This window comes from Phascolarctos cinereus, unplaced genomic scaffold (genome assembly GCF_003287225.1).
Source record: "Phascolarctos cinereus isolate Bilbo 61053 unplaced genomic scaffold, phaCin_HiC Scaffold_4;HRSCAF=312, whole genome shotgun sequence".
Classification (NCBI taxonomy): domain Eukaryota; kingdom Metazoa; phylum Chordata; class Mammalia; order Diprotodontia; family Phascolarctidae; genus Phascolarctos; species Phascolarctos cinereus.
In genome coordinates this window covers 383,902,414-383,922,293 of record NW_027555847.1, presented here as the reverse complement: position 1 = coordinate 383,922,293, position 19,880 = coordinate 383,902,414, and the positions used below count along the sequence as shown (strand labels likewise).

Sequence of the window (19,880 nt, the reverse complement as noted above, 5' to 3'; positions counted from 1 at the left end):
TGGAATTAGTGCAGTTATTTTCAGAAGTTTCAGCATATTTACTTTTGAATGTGATGTTTCCATGTACCAGATGTTAAGCCTAACATTTTGTGTCTAGAGAATGAAAATAACAATTATATTAATCAAATTAGGAGGGAGGAATATCAGTTTTGTAATATGGCCTAGCCCATAATGAGCACCACAGGGTACAGACAGACTTAATTTGGAGTCTCTGAGCAGTTAGATCATTGTATGCAAAAGGAGAAGGTAGTGGCTTTAAGTGTTCTTTTTCTTAAAATGAACTCTTATAAAGGGTTTTTTTTTTCTGTTAGCTGATTCAGTTGTCTGTTTTACTCCAAGGTCACTATTGTAATTTTTTTCAAGTAACTATGGTGTCAGATGTTACTTATTTGGAATTTGAGAATAGGGAATTCTTTTTCCTAATCATTTTGAAAATTTACTAGCAATAGACTTTTTGTGAAAACTAATTTGGAATAAATGTTGCATTCTTATTAAATACCAAGCCCATTTAAAATTTAGTAAAATTATTTATTTTCAGTTTTCTCTGTGTTTTTAAATGTTGAATTTAGCAATTCCTATTTTCTTATTTTTCTTTATTCAGGTTGCTTACCTACAAATACTCTTTTATACATAGTTAGCTTTGAGTCAGTAGGCTTTCCTAAACTAATACTCAATTTCACATTTAGAAATACCTCTGTGATTGAACAGTTAAATATCTTTACTTTAAATGACTGTTTTTACTATAGGAAACACAAGTTTTCTTTGTGTCAGTATTTATGTAAAATAGCTGCAAAGTGAGATTTGGGAAAGAAGTTGTTAGAACAACAGACAATAAATGTTTTGATGCATGTGGTAATATAAATAAAAATTATAATCTCACCAGGAAGTATTTTTTTACTTGACATCCTGATCTTTACTCTATATTAATGCAAATTATAAAGCTGTCAACCTTTAATTTGTAGAGTTTCTCTTTTTTTATAGAGTGAAAAACGAAGTTCTAATTTTATGTACCTAATGGTTGAGTTTCGATGTGTCAAATGTGAAGATAAGGAATATGGCATAGTTTACTATGAGAAGGTATGTGCCTTAGACCTATTTATGGCCTCTTTAAAACAGATAGAAGGAAAGCATTAAAAAAAATTAGTGACATTCCTGCTGAGATGAATTATTTGGTTGCAAGACAGCAGCAGACAGCTGTCATCAACAGCTGTTTATGTACATACAAATCAAATGGTATAGCTACAACAAGATTACAAAAGCCAATCATTCATGTAATGCAGTTCTAGATTACAGAATTCAATAAGAATGCAAGTGATTAAAACTTTTTGATTTATTGTTCTTCAGATTGGCAAGGAAGACGTCAGCATACTCATAAAATTAAATGCTAATGATTCATTAGTTTTTTTGTATAGTAAATTTAATGAGAACAAGGGACCATTTAAAATTTTATTTTGTTCTGTTATGGAAAATAATTTTTCTTCACCTTTTAGTGAATTTTATTGATATACCTTTATGTACTCCACAAAATTTCTGTCTAGGTAGAAATGTGTCCAAACTTTTAAAATAGCTAATGTTATAACACTGTTAATATTGTACTGCTACAGTTATGAAAAAATGCAGAAAATGTTACAATGTATTCTGCTTTAGAAATGACAAGTTAATTGTATGATTTAATATTTTTTTTCCTTAAGCTTTTATGAATGGTGGTTTTCTTTTCCAAATTCTTTAATAGATTTTTGTGATGTAAAGCCAGGAAAGATGGTGGGGTTTTTATTTTTGTTTTTGTTTTTGTTAGCTCGTGACCATTTTTGGTGATGCTTTGGAATTAAAATCATATGTTTTATTTCTCTTTTCATTCTGTTTTATGGTTTATTTTTGCTCTGTATATTCCTGCTTTTAAGTTAAAGATTCCAAGTAATGGACCCATTTGAATTCTTCTGTAAATGATAGTTGGGATAAAATAAGATAAAGTGGTTAATATTTAATGTTTTATAAACAAATTACACACTAAAGAGTGAAATGTTAAAATGATACTAACTCATCAGCATTACATGATAATGTCACGTACCCATATACTTATTATACTCTGTATAATTAGATTTGAACAATAAATTTCTTGATCTCATGGGGCTTGTGGTCTAAGCAAAGGTAATGAGAATAATATGGTTACACATATGTGGAGAAATTGGGGCAAAGTTCTACATTTACTTAAAATAATTTAATATTTGATAATAGAGTAGCTTAAAAAAGAAATTAAAAGAATTTCTAGGGTTATTTTTTGAAAGTGTCCTTTAACAAGTTCTTGACCCCTTTCTACTGCTCCCTGAAAATTGCTCTTAAATTAGTGACTGTCTACCCAGGCTGTCATACTTCTACTTAGTGTAAAGATTGCTGGTCCAGTGTATTGAATCTAATGGAAATAGACTTTCTTGTCATCTGTCTTTTGTGACAGATAGTCTAAGTGAAGATTACTTGTCACAGTTGGGTTGATAAATGTGTTTTCTGTTGTTGTGACCGAAAACCAGCCTGTTAAACAATAGCTACAGGAATTTGTGGCTTTCTGTAAGACTCAATTACTGTACTGAAGTCAAACTATAATAGTTCTCTTTTTCAGCTTTTCCCAATTTTATTTCAGTCTGTTTAAAGAGGAAAATATATCAATATTTGGAAATTTAATGTGAATAGCTTGGCGTAAACTTCAGAATTGTTCACAAATAACTCTTATCTTAAGACCATTGCTCCTTCATGTGGACATAGTGTTTATTATGACTATCTTGTGTTAAAGATAATTTTTTTCTTTAGAATTAATTCATAAATTCTTATCATTAAGATTTACATACTGTCTAGTCAATTTTGCCTTGAAGAGTTGTACTGCTGAATCTTGAACAACGTATAGATTCGTAGCCATGTGAAATCAGCCACCCCTGTAAGAAGGTCTTGCTCCTCGAGTGAACCTCATGTGGTGTCGTACTTTCTTTTTATTTCCTTGAACTCACCATATCTACTTGGTAATTTTTTCAGATAAATATAATGAAGTCAGCATGTCATTTTATGAAAGTTCCAGAAATAAATAAAATACCATTGCCCATGGATCTCCACTCTCTAAAATCTGTTGCAAATTTTGATCATTTGGCTTTGATTTTTCCTTAAATCAGTACCTTGTCCCTATGGCTCCCAAGAGGGGGGGGCATATTATATCTTTTTCTTAGAAGGCTTCTTATTGAAATACAGGTATTTTCGTAATCATCTACAAAAAATATGACATAATTGGGCCAAAACTCATTTATTATTCTTCACTATTTCTAGAACATTTTAAAGTGCTATTTTTTTTCTTTCCTTCATTCTTGTATTTTCTCCCTCCTTCCTTTGGCCTCTAGGATGGTGATGAGTCATCTCCAATTTTAACCAGTTTTGAGATAGTGAAAGTGCCTGACCCCCAGATGTCTATGGTGAGTTACAAGGCAGTTATAATGTGTTTCCTGGAATGGTGCTTTTTTACCTCATGCTGTTTTCAAAATATATGGCTATACCACTCTTGCCTTGAGTCCACTTAGGTGGCAGTCTCAACTATATTAGAATACCCAAATAAGTGGTTGAAGAAACTAAGGAGGATAAGAAAAATTTAAGCAGGTGTTATCTCTTTTAAATATTTGAAGGGCAGTTATGAAATAGAAATTGACTTTATTCTTCATAGCTGCAGAGAGCAGAATTCAGTCCACTACAGTAGAAGCAAAGCAATGTATAGAAGATTTTCACTCCACGGAAGGAAAATTGACAAGAAATTAGAGTTTTCCAGGGATGAAACGAACTTCTTCACAAGGTAGTGAAACTCCCTGTTAGAAATTTTGTTCAGAGAATTGGATCTATTACAAGTATTTTAGAGTGGATTCTTGCTTTGGATGGAAAATTAGATGATTTTAGAGAATCATGTCAACTGTAAGCCTCTCTGATTCTATGTAGGGAAAAAAGTATCTTAGCAGAAGCCAACATATAGATGTTACAAAGCCCATACACTAAACCTTATGTGCTTTTGTCATAGGACAGACCCTTACTCAGAGCTGGTTTAATTATAAGCACCGAATTATAAAGGAGTAGGTGGGGCTGTAGGCAGGCACATTTGCAGGAGCAAGAAATCACAACTGACAACTTGATAGTAATATTGAAGAACAAAAAAAAAAGCCCCCAAAACTATAAAAAGCAGACATGAACTAAGAAAAGAATAGCTCTCTTAGGGACATATAATGTAGAAGCAAACTACCCTATATATTTCAATAGCCCCTCAGGGTATAACTGTATTACAGCACAGTACAATAATTGATGTTCATAGTAATGACCCTGAGTCATCAAAAAAAAAAAGCTTAAATTACGTTCAGTATACTCTGCTTAGGGAGTCAGGGAAGTGTGTAATCTGTATTAGAAAAGTTACTATCCAAAATGTTTAAAAGAAAATAAGATCTGACATTTAAAGGGGGAAACTATAATTTACTTTTGTGAAGCCTCTTTCTTACCTGTGCCTGGCAATTCAATTTCACAATTTCACTGTGTGTGTGTGTGTGTGTGTGTGTGTGTGTGTGTGTGTGTGTGTATATCTATCTGTATCTGTTCTTTTGCTATTATTTTCTATTGTGTTTCCAGAATAGCAACTAGGTCTTCATATTAAGTTACTATTAGCTTTCAGATTATAAGTATATGTCTTCCTTCATCCCTCACCCTTCCTACCTTAGAGAATATCCCCTGTTAAGTATTTTTGTATTGATTTCCTTTTGGATTTTTAAAACACAGAGTATCCTAAGAGGCTTGATGTGGTTTTAAGCTTTAATAGCACCAACATTTTTACAATACCTTGAATGTTAATTTAGTTCATAATCAAGGTCAGTGGATTAACAAATAAATCTTCCAACAGGTGATTATAATTATGGGTGTTCCAGGAATTGAATCATTTAGAGTAAGAGGGAATATGTATGGGTACACAGGGAAGAAGAGTAGGTGTTTGAACTCTGGGTTTCTTAGGGTAGAATTGTACTCTTTATCATCGATAGTGAAAATCATTTACTAGAGAAATACTCACACAAAGCTGTATTCTTATGCCTCATTGTAGTTTGGAGGCCACCCTGGACTGCAAGCTCCTTGAGAGCAAGAACTGGTTTTTTTTTAAATTATTAATCTTTGTGCCTCCAGAACTTGGTACAGTGCCTAACACACAATTGTTGCTTAATAAGTGCTTCATGACTGACTGATTGAAGTATTTGAAGATCTGTTACGTGGAGGAAGGGCTAGACTTGTCCTGTTTCCCCAGAGGCAGTACCTAGTACCTAAACCAGGAGGTAGAAATTAAAGAGCCTAAATTGCAATTTAAACTCAATATCAGGGAAACTTCCTGATGAGTTAGACCTATATAAAAGAGAAATTACCTTGAGAGGTGGTAGCTTCCCTTTACTTGGAGATCTTCAGGCAGAGGCTGAATTAGTTCAGTTTTAGGGGGGAAGTTTTTTGTGTATTGATTGAACTAGATGAATCCCGTACTCCCTTTTAGTTCTAAAATTCTATGCTACTGTAAATCTGGAAGTAGCGTGGAAGCCTGGTTCAAATCCCAGACCTGCTGTTTGCTAGCCATGGGACTTTGGATACATAATTTAATCTCTTTAATCCTCAGTTCCCTCATATGTGGAATGTGTTTAGACTGAATAAGCTCTGTTTCCTTTTAGCTATATCATTCTGTGTTTAGTAATTTATAATTTTCTTCTCAGTTTTCCCTATTTTCAAGTTGATAATGCATATTTAATGAGTACATTAAATTAAAGACTAAAGGAATATAGAATATAAAATACCATATTCCTATAAAATTGTCATACTTTTGATAAATTGTTCTCTTTGCAACTTGGTTATTAAAACTTATACATTCTTAATAATAATTTAAACTTATTTGTAGGAGAATTTAGTTGAAAGCAAGCATCACAAGCTTGCCCGAAGTTTAAGAAGTGGACCATCTGACCATGATCTCAAACCTAATGCTGCCACTAGAGATCAGCTAAATGTAAGTTAATGTTGATTTTATTATGTGCTAGTTAATATTTTATACCTTTTGTTAGTATTGAATTTTTTTTTGTTTGTTTGGCAAGGCAATTGGGGTTAAGTGACTTGCCCAGTGTCACACAGCTAGTAAGTGTCAAGTGTTTGGGCTCAGACCAAATTTGAACTCAGGTCCTCCTGACTCCAGGGCTAGTGCTGTATCTATTGCGCCACCTAGCTGCCCAGTATTGAATTTTTTACAGAGAATCTAAAAAATTAAAGTGATTCTTAGATAACATTTCTCATATTAAGTGTAGTTGTAGTATCCTAGCCAACTTTTTTAGTTTCTCTTTTATTTTCTCTCTGCCTCCTAGATCATTTTTGAAGGTTCATTGAATTGGAGGTCCATGAAGATGGAACCTGTACTTGGTTCTTTCTCTAATACTGAAAAATATTCCTGAATATTTTTCCTCATTATGAAAAAAAAGCCTCACTTTTTGGTGGATTGTTCCGAAGCATGCATATGTATTCTTTTGAATGAATGAGTGAAGGCTTTGAGAACTCTCTAAAGAGCAGAGTATATATTCCAAGCAGCAAAAGATCAGGGGTTACCTGTACTTATTTATCTTACAAATGAGCTTTGTGAAACCAAAGAGACATTTGCGTATAGTAAGTTACTGTTGGAATCAGGTTTGCATCCTACCTCTATAACCTACCTCTATGTTAGTCATTTCACCGTTTTGGCCTTAGTTCACTAATTTGTAAAATGAGGTTAAACAAGATAATCCTTATGGTTCCTTCTAGCTTTGTATTAATCCGTATCAATCTCTGATTCTTATAAATGTGAGGGAAATATTTGAATCTTATATGCTTGTGTATCTTCCTTATTTTGGGAGGTATTTATTCAAAGAGTTTATATTTAAGGTAAAAAAAAATCTGAGATCCAGCTTTTAACAAACAAAATACATTTCATTATTTTTAATAGATTATAGTTAGTTATCCACCCACGAAGCAGCTTACATATGAAGAACAAGATCTTGTTTGGAAGTTTAGATATTACCTTACTAATCAAGAAAAGGTAAGCTTCATGTCTGTTTGTTTCTGTACCAAGTAATATAAAAATTCTTAAAACTTCTGTGGAACGCACAATTTCTCATAAGGCAAAATTAAAATTAAGTGTACTAACTATTCAGTTGTATTAAAGTTAACACTTAATGTAAAGTTAAGTAACAATGATTAAGAGCTAGGCTCCGAGAAAGAGCTTAAAGAATGGGCTAAATAAATTATTAATGCTAATAAATTGTACTAACTTTATCCCTTCCCCATGCCCACTGGCTGTTTCTCCTTATGTTACTATACTGTTCTCCCTAAACCTTGACATTGGGCCTCTTTCTCTTCCTCCTCTGTATTTTTTTACTTGATAATCTTATCTTTTCTAGTGGATTCAATTATCATCTCTATGCTGACAATTCTCAAATCTGTTTATCTAATCCTACCCTCCTTGGCTGACCTCTAGTCTCACGTCTCCACCTAATATAGAACTCTCTAAGACATCTAATATAGATGTCTTAAACTCAGCATGTCCAAAACTGAGCTCATTATTTTTTATCTCAGACTCTCCCCACTTCCAAACTTTCCTTTCTTTGCCAAGGACATTTACCATCTTTCCATTCCCCCAGGCTCACAACCTAGGTGTCATCCTTGACTCCTCATTTTCATCCTCCATATCCCAACTGTCAGTTTCACCTTAGTACCATCTCTTGAGTATGTTCCCTTCTCTCCTCTGATACTGCCACCATCCTTGTGCAGGATTTCATCATCTCATTCCTGGACTATTTCAGTAGGCTTTGGTTGGTCTGCCTGCCACAGGTCTTTGTTCACGTCAGGCTATCCTCCACAGTGCTATCAGAGTGATTATCTTTAAGTGCAGATCTGACAAGTCACCCTCCCCTGCTTTCCAGTGGCTCTGATCTACAGAATCAAATATAAAATCCTCTGACTTTCAAAATCCTTTATAACATAGCTCCTCTCATTAACATCCCCCAACATGCCAGGCTTCTTATACCTTATACAGCTCTTCTTCCCCCTGCTGCTATACAACATACTCTTTCTTTCCTTTCTTTCTTTTTATTTTTTGCAAGGCAATGGGGTGAAGTGACTTGCCCAGGGTCACAACAGCTAGTAAGTGTCAAGTATCTGAGGCCAAATTTGAACACAGGTCTTCCTGAATCCAGTGCTGGTACTCTGGCTGCCCCCCAAAATGCATTTTCAACCAGTGATGCTTCTTTTCTTGCTATTCCTGGAATAAGATATTTCATCTCTATACATTGGGTGTTTTCCCTGGCTGTCCCTCATGCCTGGGATTTTCTCCCTCTTTATCTTTGCCTCCTAACTTCCCTGTCTTCTTCCAGGTCTCAGCTAAAATTTCACATTGTACAGGAAGCTTGTCCTGATTCCTCTTAATTCTAGTGCCTACCTTTATTGATTATTTCCAATTTATCCTGTATGTAGCTTGTTTGTACATAATTACTTGCATGTTGTCTCTCACATTAAGCTCTGAGCTCCTTAAAAGCAAGGATTGTCTTTTGCCTTTTTTTCCTTTTTTTTTTCATCCCCAGAACTTATCACAATGCGTGGCATAAAATAGTTCCTTAATCAAATGTTTGTTGACTAACTGACTGTAATCTCTTTGATTTGTAGCCAGTTCTATTTATTCAACTTTCTTCCTGCCTGTCTTGTTTTTTCCCTTGTTTCCATTTCATTGCAGTTATGTTAAGTACTGCCTTTAGCATTTGCTTAAAGTATTATAATAGACTGTTAACTGGTTCCCCTCCCTTTGGTCTCCTTAAATGCTTGAATTTATCTTCCTGATTGTGGGTTTGTAGTTTGGCAGGTTTAAGAAGTTATTGTGCAAGGCACCCATTTTGGGTGTTTGTTTTGCTAGCTAATGGCTACGTAATACCTTTTTGGGGGATTCCAAACCTCAGTAGTCCTGTCAATGACAGAAAATGAGTCAGTTTTCTTAGAATTTATGGGGCACAAGTGCTAGATGGCTGCTGAGACTCAGGGAAAGACTAATAATGTCTTGACTTTTAGGTCCTGAGCCTTGTCAGTCCAAGAGGCAAAAGGTGAGAGAAGTGAGCAGAGTCCAGTAAGTGAAAGGGTTGGAAAATTAAAAAACAGTATGGTAGAAATTAGGTATAGACCAACATCTCACACCTTATACCAAGATAAGGTCAAAATAGGTACTGATTTACTCATAAGTGGTGATACATAGGCAGATTAAGAGAGCATAGAATTGTTCATCTTTTGGATTTATGGGTAAGGGAAGAATTTAGGACCAAAAAAGATATAGAGAACATTATAAAATGTAAGATAATTTTGATTTTATAAAATTAAAACGTTTTTACACGAATAAAACCAATGCACCAAAATTAAAAGGAAAGCAGAAAACTGGGGAAGAAATTTTTGCAACAAGTATCTCTGATAAAGCCCTTATTTCTCATATAGAGAACTGAGTCAGATTTATAAAAATACAAGTCATTCCCCCTTTGATAAATGTTCAAAGGATATGAACAGTTTTCAGACAAAGAAATCAAAGCTATCTATAGTCATATGAAAAAATGCTCTAAATCTTTATGGATCAGAGAAATGCAAATTAAAACAACTCTGAGGTACCACCTCATACTTATCAGAGTAGCTAATATGACAAAAAAGGAAAATGTTGGATTTTGGAGGGGATGTGGGGAAACTGGGACACTAATGCATTGTTGGTGGAATTGTAAACTGAACTAACCATTCTGGAGAGCAATTTGGAACTATGTCCAAAGGTCTATAAAACTGTACATACCCTATGATCCAGCAAAATCACTGCTAGGCCTGTGTCCCAAAGACATCTAAAAAAAAATGGAAAAGGACCTATTTGTACAAAAATATGTATAGCAGCTCTTTTTGTGGTGGCTAAGAATTGGAAATCAAAGGGATGCTCATCAATTGGGGAAGTGGCTAAACAAGCTATAGAATATAATTATAGTGAAATATTATTGTGCTATTAAAAATGACAAGCAGGATGATTTCAGAAAAACCTGGAAAGACTCACAGGAGCTGTTGCATAGTAAAGTGAATAGAACCAGGAGAACATTGTACACAATAACAGCAGTATTGTTCAGTGAAGAACTGGGAATGACTTAGCTATTCTCAGCAATACAATGATCCAAGACAATCCCAAAGGACTAATGATGAAGCATACTGTCTGCCTTCAGAGGAGCTGATATTGATTGAGTACAGACTGAAGTGTGCTATTTTTCACTTTCATTCTTTCGTTTTTTTCTGTCATTCGAGTTTTCTTATACAAAATGACTAATATGGAAATGTTTCACAGAATTGTACATATATAACCTGTATTTGATTGTTTGCCATGTAAGTGAGGAGGGATGGGGGAAATGATAGAATTTGTAACTCAAAACCTTAATTAAAAATTGTTCAAAAATTTAAAAAAACCTCATAAATCAGATTTATAGGACAGAACTGCCACATGCACAAAGTTTTGCAAAAATTAGTGTTTGTTTAAATAAGTAGTCACTTCTTACTGAAATTCAATTACATCCAGAAATGTGAGAAATAAAATGTTCAAGTGATAGAAAATGTGTTATATGTTTTCATTTAACCAGTTGCTTTCACATTTTGGAAAGGTGGGCAATGAAACTTCAAATCTCAGAACATATTACAGGATTCTTATGATGACTAGTGAAAGGTGAACTATATTTCCTAATGCTCTAGAAACTCTTTTGAGTAAGCTAAATAAATTTCGGCCTTGAAGTGTCCAGAAGAATTATTTATACAGGCACATTTTTATCCTTTGATAGTTTAAAATGAATTTTTTAAAATAAACATTCCCTCTTACCATATTCTCCCTACCCCCCCTTTCTTTCTTTACCTCTCCCCATTTCTCTTCTCCTCCTTCCTCTCCCCCTACCTCTTTGCCTCAGTTCTCCCCCCCCCATTCCACCCCCTTATTTCTTGCTCTCTTTTTTCCAGTTCCAGGTTCTTAAAAATGTGTGATTTAGGACATCTAGTGTTCAGCCACTGAAGCAAAATAGTTTTTTTTTAGGGAGAAAAAAATCAACCTGGTGATTTCTTGGGAGAAAGATTAGTTTGGAAAACAAACTGGTAGTGATTTATCTTGCAGTAGTAGTAGTTTTCTGTTAAGCTTTAGATCTTTTTAATTTTTCAAATTTTTTTAATGTAATCTGACTTCTTGAATACAGAATGACAAAAGATCATGTTTTTTAGCTTATGCTCTCATAACATATTTATTACTCCACTATTGGGACTCATTTTCCCATCAAAAAATTTTGGGGGAACTGCCAACCTCCAACAAAAGAAGTAAGATTGTTGAAAAAATCATTAATATTGAATCTGTGAAGTGCTTTCACTTATTTTCCAAACTGACACTATAGTTTTGTTATATATATTATAGTCAAGAGGTAGCAAGAAAGCTATGATTTATTTATTTTTTTTTGGTGAGGCAGAGGGGTGAAGTGATTTGCCCAGGGGTCACACAGCTAGTAAATGTCAAGTGTCTGAGGCCGGATTTGAGCTCAGGTCTTCCTGAATCCAGGGCTGGTGCTCTATCTGCTACGCCATGTAGCTGCCTCGAAAGCTATGATTTTTGCAGTCAGAGAGTCTGTGATCTTGTCAGTGCGGTCACTCATATTGTAGCATACCAAATACTGTTTCATCCAATTTGATACATTTCTATTCCTGTTCAGAAATCTTTTAAAAAACAAATTGTATTGCCATCAGTTCAACAAAACTATCTAATATATTAAAAAAAAATCTCGCATTACATGCAGTATTCTGCATCTGGGGCAGCTAGGTGGCACAATAGATAGACCACTGGGCCTAGACCTGAGTTCAAATATTGCCTCAGACACTCAGTAGCTGTGTGGCCCTGGGCAAGTTACTTAATCCTGGTTGCCTCAGTTTCCTCATCTATAAAATGAGCTGGAGAAGGAAATGGCAAGCTGTTGCCTGCAACCAGATAATACACCCAACGGAAAGGCATGAAATAAACGTGAGACATGGGCCAGCTGGGGCAGTAGAGACTGACTCAGTTTATTCATCTAAGGGTAAAGGATATATAGAGAAAATCTATCCTAACTTCAAAGAATCCTCCCTGTGAGACACTCCCACAACATCTGCTAAGGATGTGACAGCATACATTTCCTCGTTATCAAAGTTCCTAGGTAAGGTTGTAAATTCCAAGGCTTTTTCCTGGTGCCTGTATAGAGGAGTGAATATGTAAATGTAACGTTCAAAGAGCGAGAAGGAATGTCTCAGGAGCCTCCTAGCAGGGAGAGGTTTGGAGAGCCCTGCTTCTTAATTATTGATCCCTTTGGGTTAAAGCCTGAGCAAAGGTCAAACTCTCATGGATCTTAAACCCATATTGGACTCTTAAGAGTGGCCCTCAGCAAGCTCCTTCTTTTCGAATTAGCAAGCAGCTTAAGGCGGTGAACATCCCTTCCCAACACTGTGACCCTTGATTTAATTAAGGTAACAATACAGGGGATAATGAAACATAATATGATAGATAACACTGCGTAAGAAAATGCATGAAGTAACAAGGCAGGTAAATTCTTAAATATATTGATCGCACTTAATTTCTCTAAGATCTCCACAGCCAGATTTTTTGGGTTGGCCCCTGGGGAATGACTGTCTGTTTCAGAATTGTGCCAGGCCCGCAATAGGCGGGCACTTGTCTTGTCTCATGAGGTATTAGGATCTGAAGCATCATAGGGTAGCAGGATAATGTAAATATATGAATATTTATAATCACATTGCAGAAGCAACCTTGTTTTCAAGGGTTCTAACTTTCTGCTAAATACAATACTGATTGTTCTAATAAATTGACTTTATACGATGTATCAATAGCTTCTTGTGCATTAAGTACTAAACATATATTTTTTGCTAAGTCACATATAAATTATGCAGTTTAGATTTCAGATTGTAGCACAATAGATGAAACAGTAGTAGATACAATAAAAGAAGCAACAATGATTAAACCAGTAATAAGGAGACCAATAAGTTGTTTTGATTGACTTAAGGAGGAAGAAATAATTTGAAGAACATGTTCGCCAGAATTCTGAAACTATTCATGTAAAACGTTGGTAGGGAAAATAGCAAATGATGATTGTTCTACCAAAAGTACAGTATAGTCATGTCAATACATTGTTTGAGAGTATAATTGACACAGGTAACATTCTATTCAAAAGTAGTATTAGATTGAGTAAAAGTTACATATCCATAGACAAACTGGTATTAAAAACTGATGTAACAAGAAAAAGACAGGATTCAATATTGTTGCTAAATTTTGAAAAACATATAGGTGTCCTGGATGCTAGAGATCTGAGGGTAATTGTAACATTGACTTTATCCTGGAGATAGGGATGTTCTTGTCTTCTGAATATACAGGTGTTATTAATATATGTATAGTCCCAATTTGTCTATATATGTGAGAGGTTGCATCCAGGGTGGAAGAGGAAAAATAAGTCCAGTGCTGAGCACTCTGTACATTATACACTTGAGCAGAAAGTAAAGCTACTATTACTAAACATTCAAGTTCAGGAGTCTTTTATCATTCAATGAGAGGGAGCTTTCACTGGACCCCATGTGGAAAGGTGACTTGTCACTGTAGATTGGCTCCTTCTGTTCTTTTCCTGAATTTTCATACTCTGCATTCGAACTGTGAGTTGTTATGCATGCTCTGACATCTTTCTCCAGTATCCGGACAGGTTTATCAAAGTTTTCTGAAAAAATATAAGCACACCCTTGTCCCCTTGTTAGCAATGGATCTGGTAATGGATCTGGGCCTCTGGATGTTTTTAGGCTGGAGTGTACTCATCTTTGTTAATATTTAGAAAATTAATAGCCAATTATAAAAATTAATAGCCAGTTGTCAAAAATTAATAACCAATTATCAATGAGGGGTAATAGCCCAGATTCCCCCTTTTTTGTTTGAAAAGAATAATTTTAACATCTTTGTTTTTAATTATATAAAATGTTTGTGATCAGAGAAATGTTATGAAAAGCATGAAAGGAAGAAAATGTTTTGCTAATGGAAGCTCCTCAGGAGCATTATCTGTTTTAATTTGTTTAAGGACACTCATAATATGATTGATCACATGTTTAATTGTCCACTTGTTTGTAAAGTGGCAAAAATGAAAGAAGAAAAAATATCTACATAAAATATAAGAAAGCTTTTCAAAAGAAGGCATATAGTTACATCCAGTTGTCAGATGTGTTTGGGAGAAAAGCCTCTTGATACATTTGAAACAGGCTGTTAGTTAAAAAAAATCATTATTCTTTATACTATGTTTCTAATACTGTAGGAGTTTATTTATTCAAAAATAGTCACAAAATGTTTTCTTCTTTACAGTTAAGGTTGTTGTATTGGCAGAATATAGTTAATAAAAGGCTCAACAAAAGCTTAATAAAAGTTAAGTGGCAGCATTGTAGTTAAGAATCAATAGTGGCACTGTATATAATTGCATATTAGTAATATATTTTAACTTTGCAATCTCTGTATTTTGAGAGACATAAACAGATTGCTTGTTATCAGAAACAGCATTAATAGGCTCATAATATCCTGCTATACCTGTACTTAACCCATCGATGAATGTCATGGGTGCTGAAGGAATGGGGTTAAATCTAACAATCTTTTTGAAATACCTATGAATAATTAGTAAAAAAAAAGGTTAATATCTTAAGAAATGGTACGTAATTATCAATATCAGTACGACCAGAAAAAATAGTAATAGCAATTTGCCAATTGTCTAAGAGGAAACAAGAGTGTCTATTTGCCTTTTGTTATAAGGTTGATTAATAACAGAAAGTAAATTTCCTGTAAGTTAAAAATTGTAGGGGACACTGGAGTACTAAGAATAGCACCTGGTACCTCTTCATTTAAAAAAATATGGGTGAGTTGAGCTTCAGGAATTTTTCTGTTTGACTAAATAAAGCTCCTTTTTGCTTCAGGAGTTAATGTCCTAGGGGAATTTAGATTAGGATCTCCTCTAAATGTAAAAAAGAAATTAGCCAGTTGTTCTGTAGTAATTTGGAATGATGGTCAAAACTAATTAGTATCCTCTAAAAGTTTTTGAAAATCATTAAGTGCTTCACTGTTGTTTGTGACAATATGACCTAGGTAGGAAAATGGAGATTTTTCTTAAACTTTTTCTGGGGCTATAATAAGCCCATATTCTTGTAAAGCTAATTGAGGCTGAGGAAATAAATGTGTGAGTTTTCAGTGGAACAGCTACAAAGTATGTCACTATATAGTGTATTATTTTTGCATTGAGAAATTTTTTCCTAATTGGTTGTATAGCTTTATTAACAAAATTTTGACACATTGTAGGGCTGTTTTTCATGCCTTGAGGAAGGACTTTCTATTGAAACCTGGTTGCAGGGTGTTCTGCATTAACACTGGGTATTGTAAAAGCAAAACAACATTTGTCAGCTTCTTGCAGTGGAATAAGTAAAAAAGCAGTCTTTTAAATCAATAACTATCAAAGGCTAGGAAACAGAATTCATAATGGGTGAAGGGAGACTTCATTAATAGCTCAGAGGTCATGACACATCCTCCATTTTGCTGACTTCATTTTAATAACAAAAACAGGTGAATTCCAAGGATTTGTAAAGAGTTCAATATGCCCTTCTAAAAGTCTTGTTCAACTAATTGTTTTACTGTAAAAAGCTTCCTTTTTGTCAAAAGCTACTATTCCACCCAAACTAAATAACAGCTCCCCTAAGATGTAAGATATTGTGCCCCCACAAATTAAAGGGAATTAATCAAGTTTCGGCTATCTATTATTCTACTTAGTTTAAATTCATCTTAAGATAATTGATTAGTGGTGATCTACTAGGCAGGCTAAAGCTAGTTAATATCTTTAAAAGTTTTTAAAGAATCTTGCCTGTTTTGTAATATTTTGGGGGTCTAATTGTGGGCTGTGAAACAATATGTCTAAAGTAAGCAAAGGGTGATTTCTTTTGTGCCTTATGAGAGGTAATTATAAATCTTTGAGACTGAAGAGCTTGATAAAGCTCATGCCTTAATAAAGAAAGTTCGCTAAATTTATCATCTCTATAATAAATTATTTTTGTCTGGGAATATTTTTGCCTAACAGGTTTAATAGTATTATGAACAAAATTTTTGCACATGGTAGAAAACATTCCTTCTTAAAGGAACATAATAGGAAAACTTCAAATGCTAATTTAATAGAGATATAGTCCTAAGAGTCTTTTACCTTAAGCAGTAAGTTTCACTAATCATGGCTTAAAGCCAGATACAGTTAATTTTACTCCCATGGAGTTGTAATAAGTAACAAAGATTTGCCATGACTCACATACATAAGAGATTTCACTTAACATCTTTCTTTCTCAAATTTAAACTTGTTCTGGTAAAAAATCCAATTATTAGAAATCATTTCATATAGTTGCAGCTTCTCAGCAAGCTAAATTAGTTGTTTAGGAACTGCATAATCCTAACAAGTTCTTTTTTTTTTTTCCTTTCAGGGCAGATGACCTTGCCCACAACAGATAGTTTCCAGGAGCCCTGGCAAATTTACAAAGTAGAGGGAATTGCCTTATGCCCCTCCTTTTCACTCATAAGGAATTAAAAATTCTAGGTTTTAACATTAAAACAGTAACTTCAAATAACTTAATTAACAGTCTGGTAATTTTCATAAGTGATAGTCAAATTGTTTTAACTATAAGCTGTTCTTTAATTACAGGTATAGATGGAAATACCTGGCTTTCTAATTGACAGTTATAAAACATTACAAAGCAAGATTAACTGGACTTGATACAATAATTTAGCTGGTTTTTATGCAGCTTTCCCACTGTCTTTCAGTCTTTTTTAATTCACATTTTAATGACATCTAAATTATTAAAAATGTTTGACATAACATAAAACAATACAAAAGTTTACCAATTTGTAACAATACTAGATTTTTAAAATTTGAAACAAACATATTACTAATTTGAATGAGCTAAATTATCTTTTGATTGTGTTCCAAATCCATAAAAAACTATTCTTATTCTGTCTGCCACACCCCAACTTCGCCAAGGTTGGAATGCAAGAGAAAGGAAGAGAATATTTTCCAACAACTTATCTTTGATAATCTTTCAATTTTACACCCAAAGCTTTGGCCAGGGCTTTAGAATGCAAAAAAAAAAAGAGAATTTTTTCCTAACAATTCTCAAAAAGTTTCAAAACCTTTTTACTTTCAAAACCTCTAATCACACTGTGCAAATAAATTATACCTTCCTTAAGCTTGCTACACATACTCCTCTCTCCTGCATGCTTAAACTTACTTGCCTTTTGGAATAGCTAATTTTAAGTCCATGGGCACTTCTTCCCCACTGCTTTCTGCCCTTTGTATTGCCTCTTCTAACAAGCCCTTGCATTTTAACTTTCTCCCTACTTGCCTTTTGGAATAGCTAATTTTAAGTCCATGGGTACTTCTTCCCCTCTGCTTTCTGCCCTTTGTATTGCCTCTTCTAACAAGCCCTTGCATTTTAACTTTCTCCCAGTCTGTTGTTTCACTGAAGGTAGAAACACATCTTTCTGTTGCTCAGGGGAATGCACATCTTCCCTGTCCTCCTCAACTGTGCTCAACTGTTCCTCAGAGGCCTTATGCATTTCTTCTTCCTCATCTGTTCCTGCCCCCTTAACTACCCGAATCACTTTCTCAGCTACTAGTATTTTCTTCGGGGGCATAAGACATATTTTTAACACATTCCACATTAAAAAGGTAGCAGTCAAGAATGCACCAGGGCCCTCTTCTCTGTAATATTCACTTAGTTGCTTGCCTACAATCTCCCGTTTCTCTAAATCAGTTGTTCCTTCTTGTGGAAACCATGGGCAGCATTTTTCTACACATTCTAAAAAGTCCTGTAGCTGACTGTTTGGAATAACTAAACCTCTTTCTTTCACTATTTTCTTTAGTAATCTTAGGTAATAATCTCTATCTCTTTTTCCACTTTGTACCTGACCCATACTTTTGATCTTAAGGGCGCCTCTTAAGACCAAAAAGTATGTATGTGGGCCTTTCCAAAGCAACACTATTTCTTATGCTCTAAGTGCCAAGCCTGTTTCTAAACTTTTCTTCTAATCTTTTTCTTCTAATTTCTAATCTCCCGCTTAAGCCTGGTGGTTCCCCCTCTTAACCCTAAAACTGCTAAGGGATAATCTGTAATGACCGTCATTCCCTTTACCTTGATTTCATAGCATCCAGCTACCAAGGACCTTGTTTCACAGCGTAATAGCTGCCAAGGGTTTTCTATTTCCTCCGGAGTACATAAGGGAGGCACTTTTTCTCGGACTTTCAATGTTGTCACTGTTCGGCGTACCAAATGTTGCCCACAACCAGATAGTAGACCCAACGGAAAGGCGAGAAATAGATGTGAGATGTGGGCCAGGTGGAGCAGTAGAGACTGACTCAGTTTATTCATCTAAGGGTACAGGATATATAGAGAAAATCTATCCTAACTTCAAAGAGTTCTCCCTGTGAGACACTCCCCAAAACGTCTGCTAAGGATGTGACAACATACATTTCCTCGTTATCAGAGTTCCTAGGTAGGGTTGTAAATTCCAAGGCTTTTTCCTGGCACCTGTATAGAGGAGTGAATATGTAAATGTAACGTTCAAAGAGTGAGAAGGAATGTCTCAGGAGCCTCCTAGCAGGGAGAAATTTGGAGAGGTCTGCTTCTTAATTATTGATCCCTTTGGGTTAAAGCCTGGGCAAAGGTCAAACTCTGTCCTGGATCTTAAACCCGTATTGGACTCTTAAGAGCGGCCCTCAACAGCAAACTACTCCAGTATCTTTGCCAAGAAAACCCTAATTAGGATCATGAAGAGTTGGACACTACTGAACTCATTGAACAAAACCATTTCCAAACCCATCAATCTGCTATCTCTACAAAGAAGTGGGAGTAGGTACCTTCTCATAAATCTTGGAGCCAAGCTTAGTCCTTAGTTTCTTAGCATTCTATTTTTTTTTTCACATTCATTTCACTTGTAGTCATTGTTTATATTTTTTTCCTGGTTTTGTTTATTTGTGCCAAGTAAAGTCAACAAATATTTATTAACCGCTTACTGTATGCCACACGCTATGCTAATAGGTACTAGGAATACAAATAAAACAGAAAAATGGTCCTTGCCCTTAAGGGACTTACATTCTAATAATGGGAGATAAGACATAAAAGGAAGCTGAAAGGGAAGAAGAAGGAATGAAGGTACCTAGCATGGCAGCATTGTATGGAAGGTCTAGGAGAGTTAGCAGTACAGCCTGGAGAGGATTTAAGGCCTGGCTGGCCTGTTCGTCCTCCTTAAAATGAAGTTTCTGGGAAGAACCAACCAATCAGAGGGAGAGGCCATAGAGTCAGAGTGTTCTTATGGTGTGTAAAGTCTAAGGGGAGAATATGCTTCCAGAGTTTAGAAGTTTCTGTGGTTTTGTAGAGAAAGTCTGGGCAAGTCAATAGAGCAACCTGGAAAGGACTGCTTCTCTGTAGTCATAATATTCATTGTTTCTTATGGAGTGATAATTTTCCATTTCATTCATGTGCCTCAGCTTGTTTAGTCATTACCTAATCAGTGCTGCCCATAAATCCTTAGTAGAGCATCTAAACCAGCAGCTTTCTTTTAGGTCTTTTAACTTGGCAGGCATACTATCCACGTTAGCACTTAGGTTCTCTGTTAACTTTTCCTCTTAATACATGACTATCTTTTCTAGTCGTACATTTCCTAGGTGACATGTTTTTCACAGCATATTATGCATAAATTATCATTCGTAACGTGCTGCAACCCATTT

At 34.9% G+C, this 19,880-nt stretch overlaps 1 protein-coding gene across 1 annotated transcript in view; it reads left to right on the top strand.

Moving 5' to 3' along the window:
* Window positions 1-19,880, top strand: part of PIK3C3 (phosphatidylinositol 3-kinase catalytic subunit type 3) — a 190,483-nt gene that overhangs the window by 20,618 nt on the left and 149,985 nt on the right. Inside the window, exons 6-9 of the mRNA XM_020985729.2 lie at window positions 982-1,077; window positions 3,378-3,449; window positions 5,930-6,034; window positions 6,995-7,087. Of these exons, the coding sequence (XP_020841388.1) occupies window positions 982-1,077; window positions 3,378-3,449; window positions 5,930-6,034; window positions 6,995-7,087 (366 nt within the window). The remainder of the gene's footprint in view (window positions 1-981; window positions 1,078-3,377; window positions 3,450-5,929; window positions 6,035-6,994; window positions 7,088-19,880) is intronic.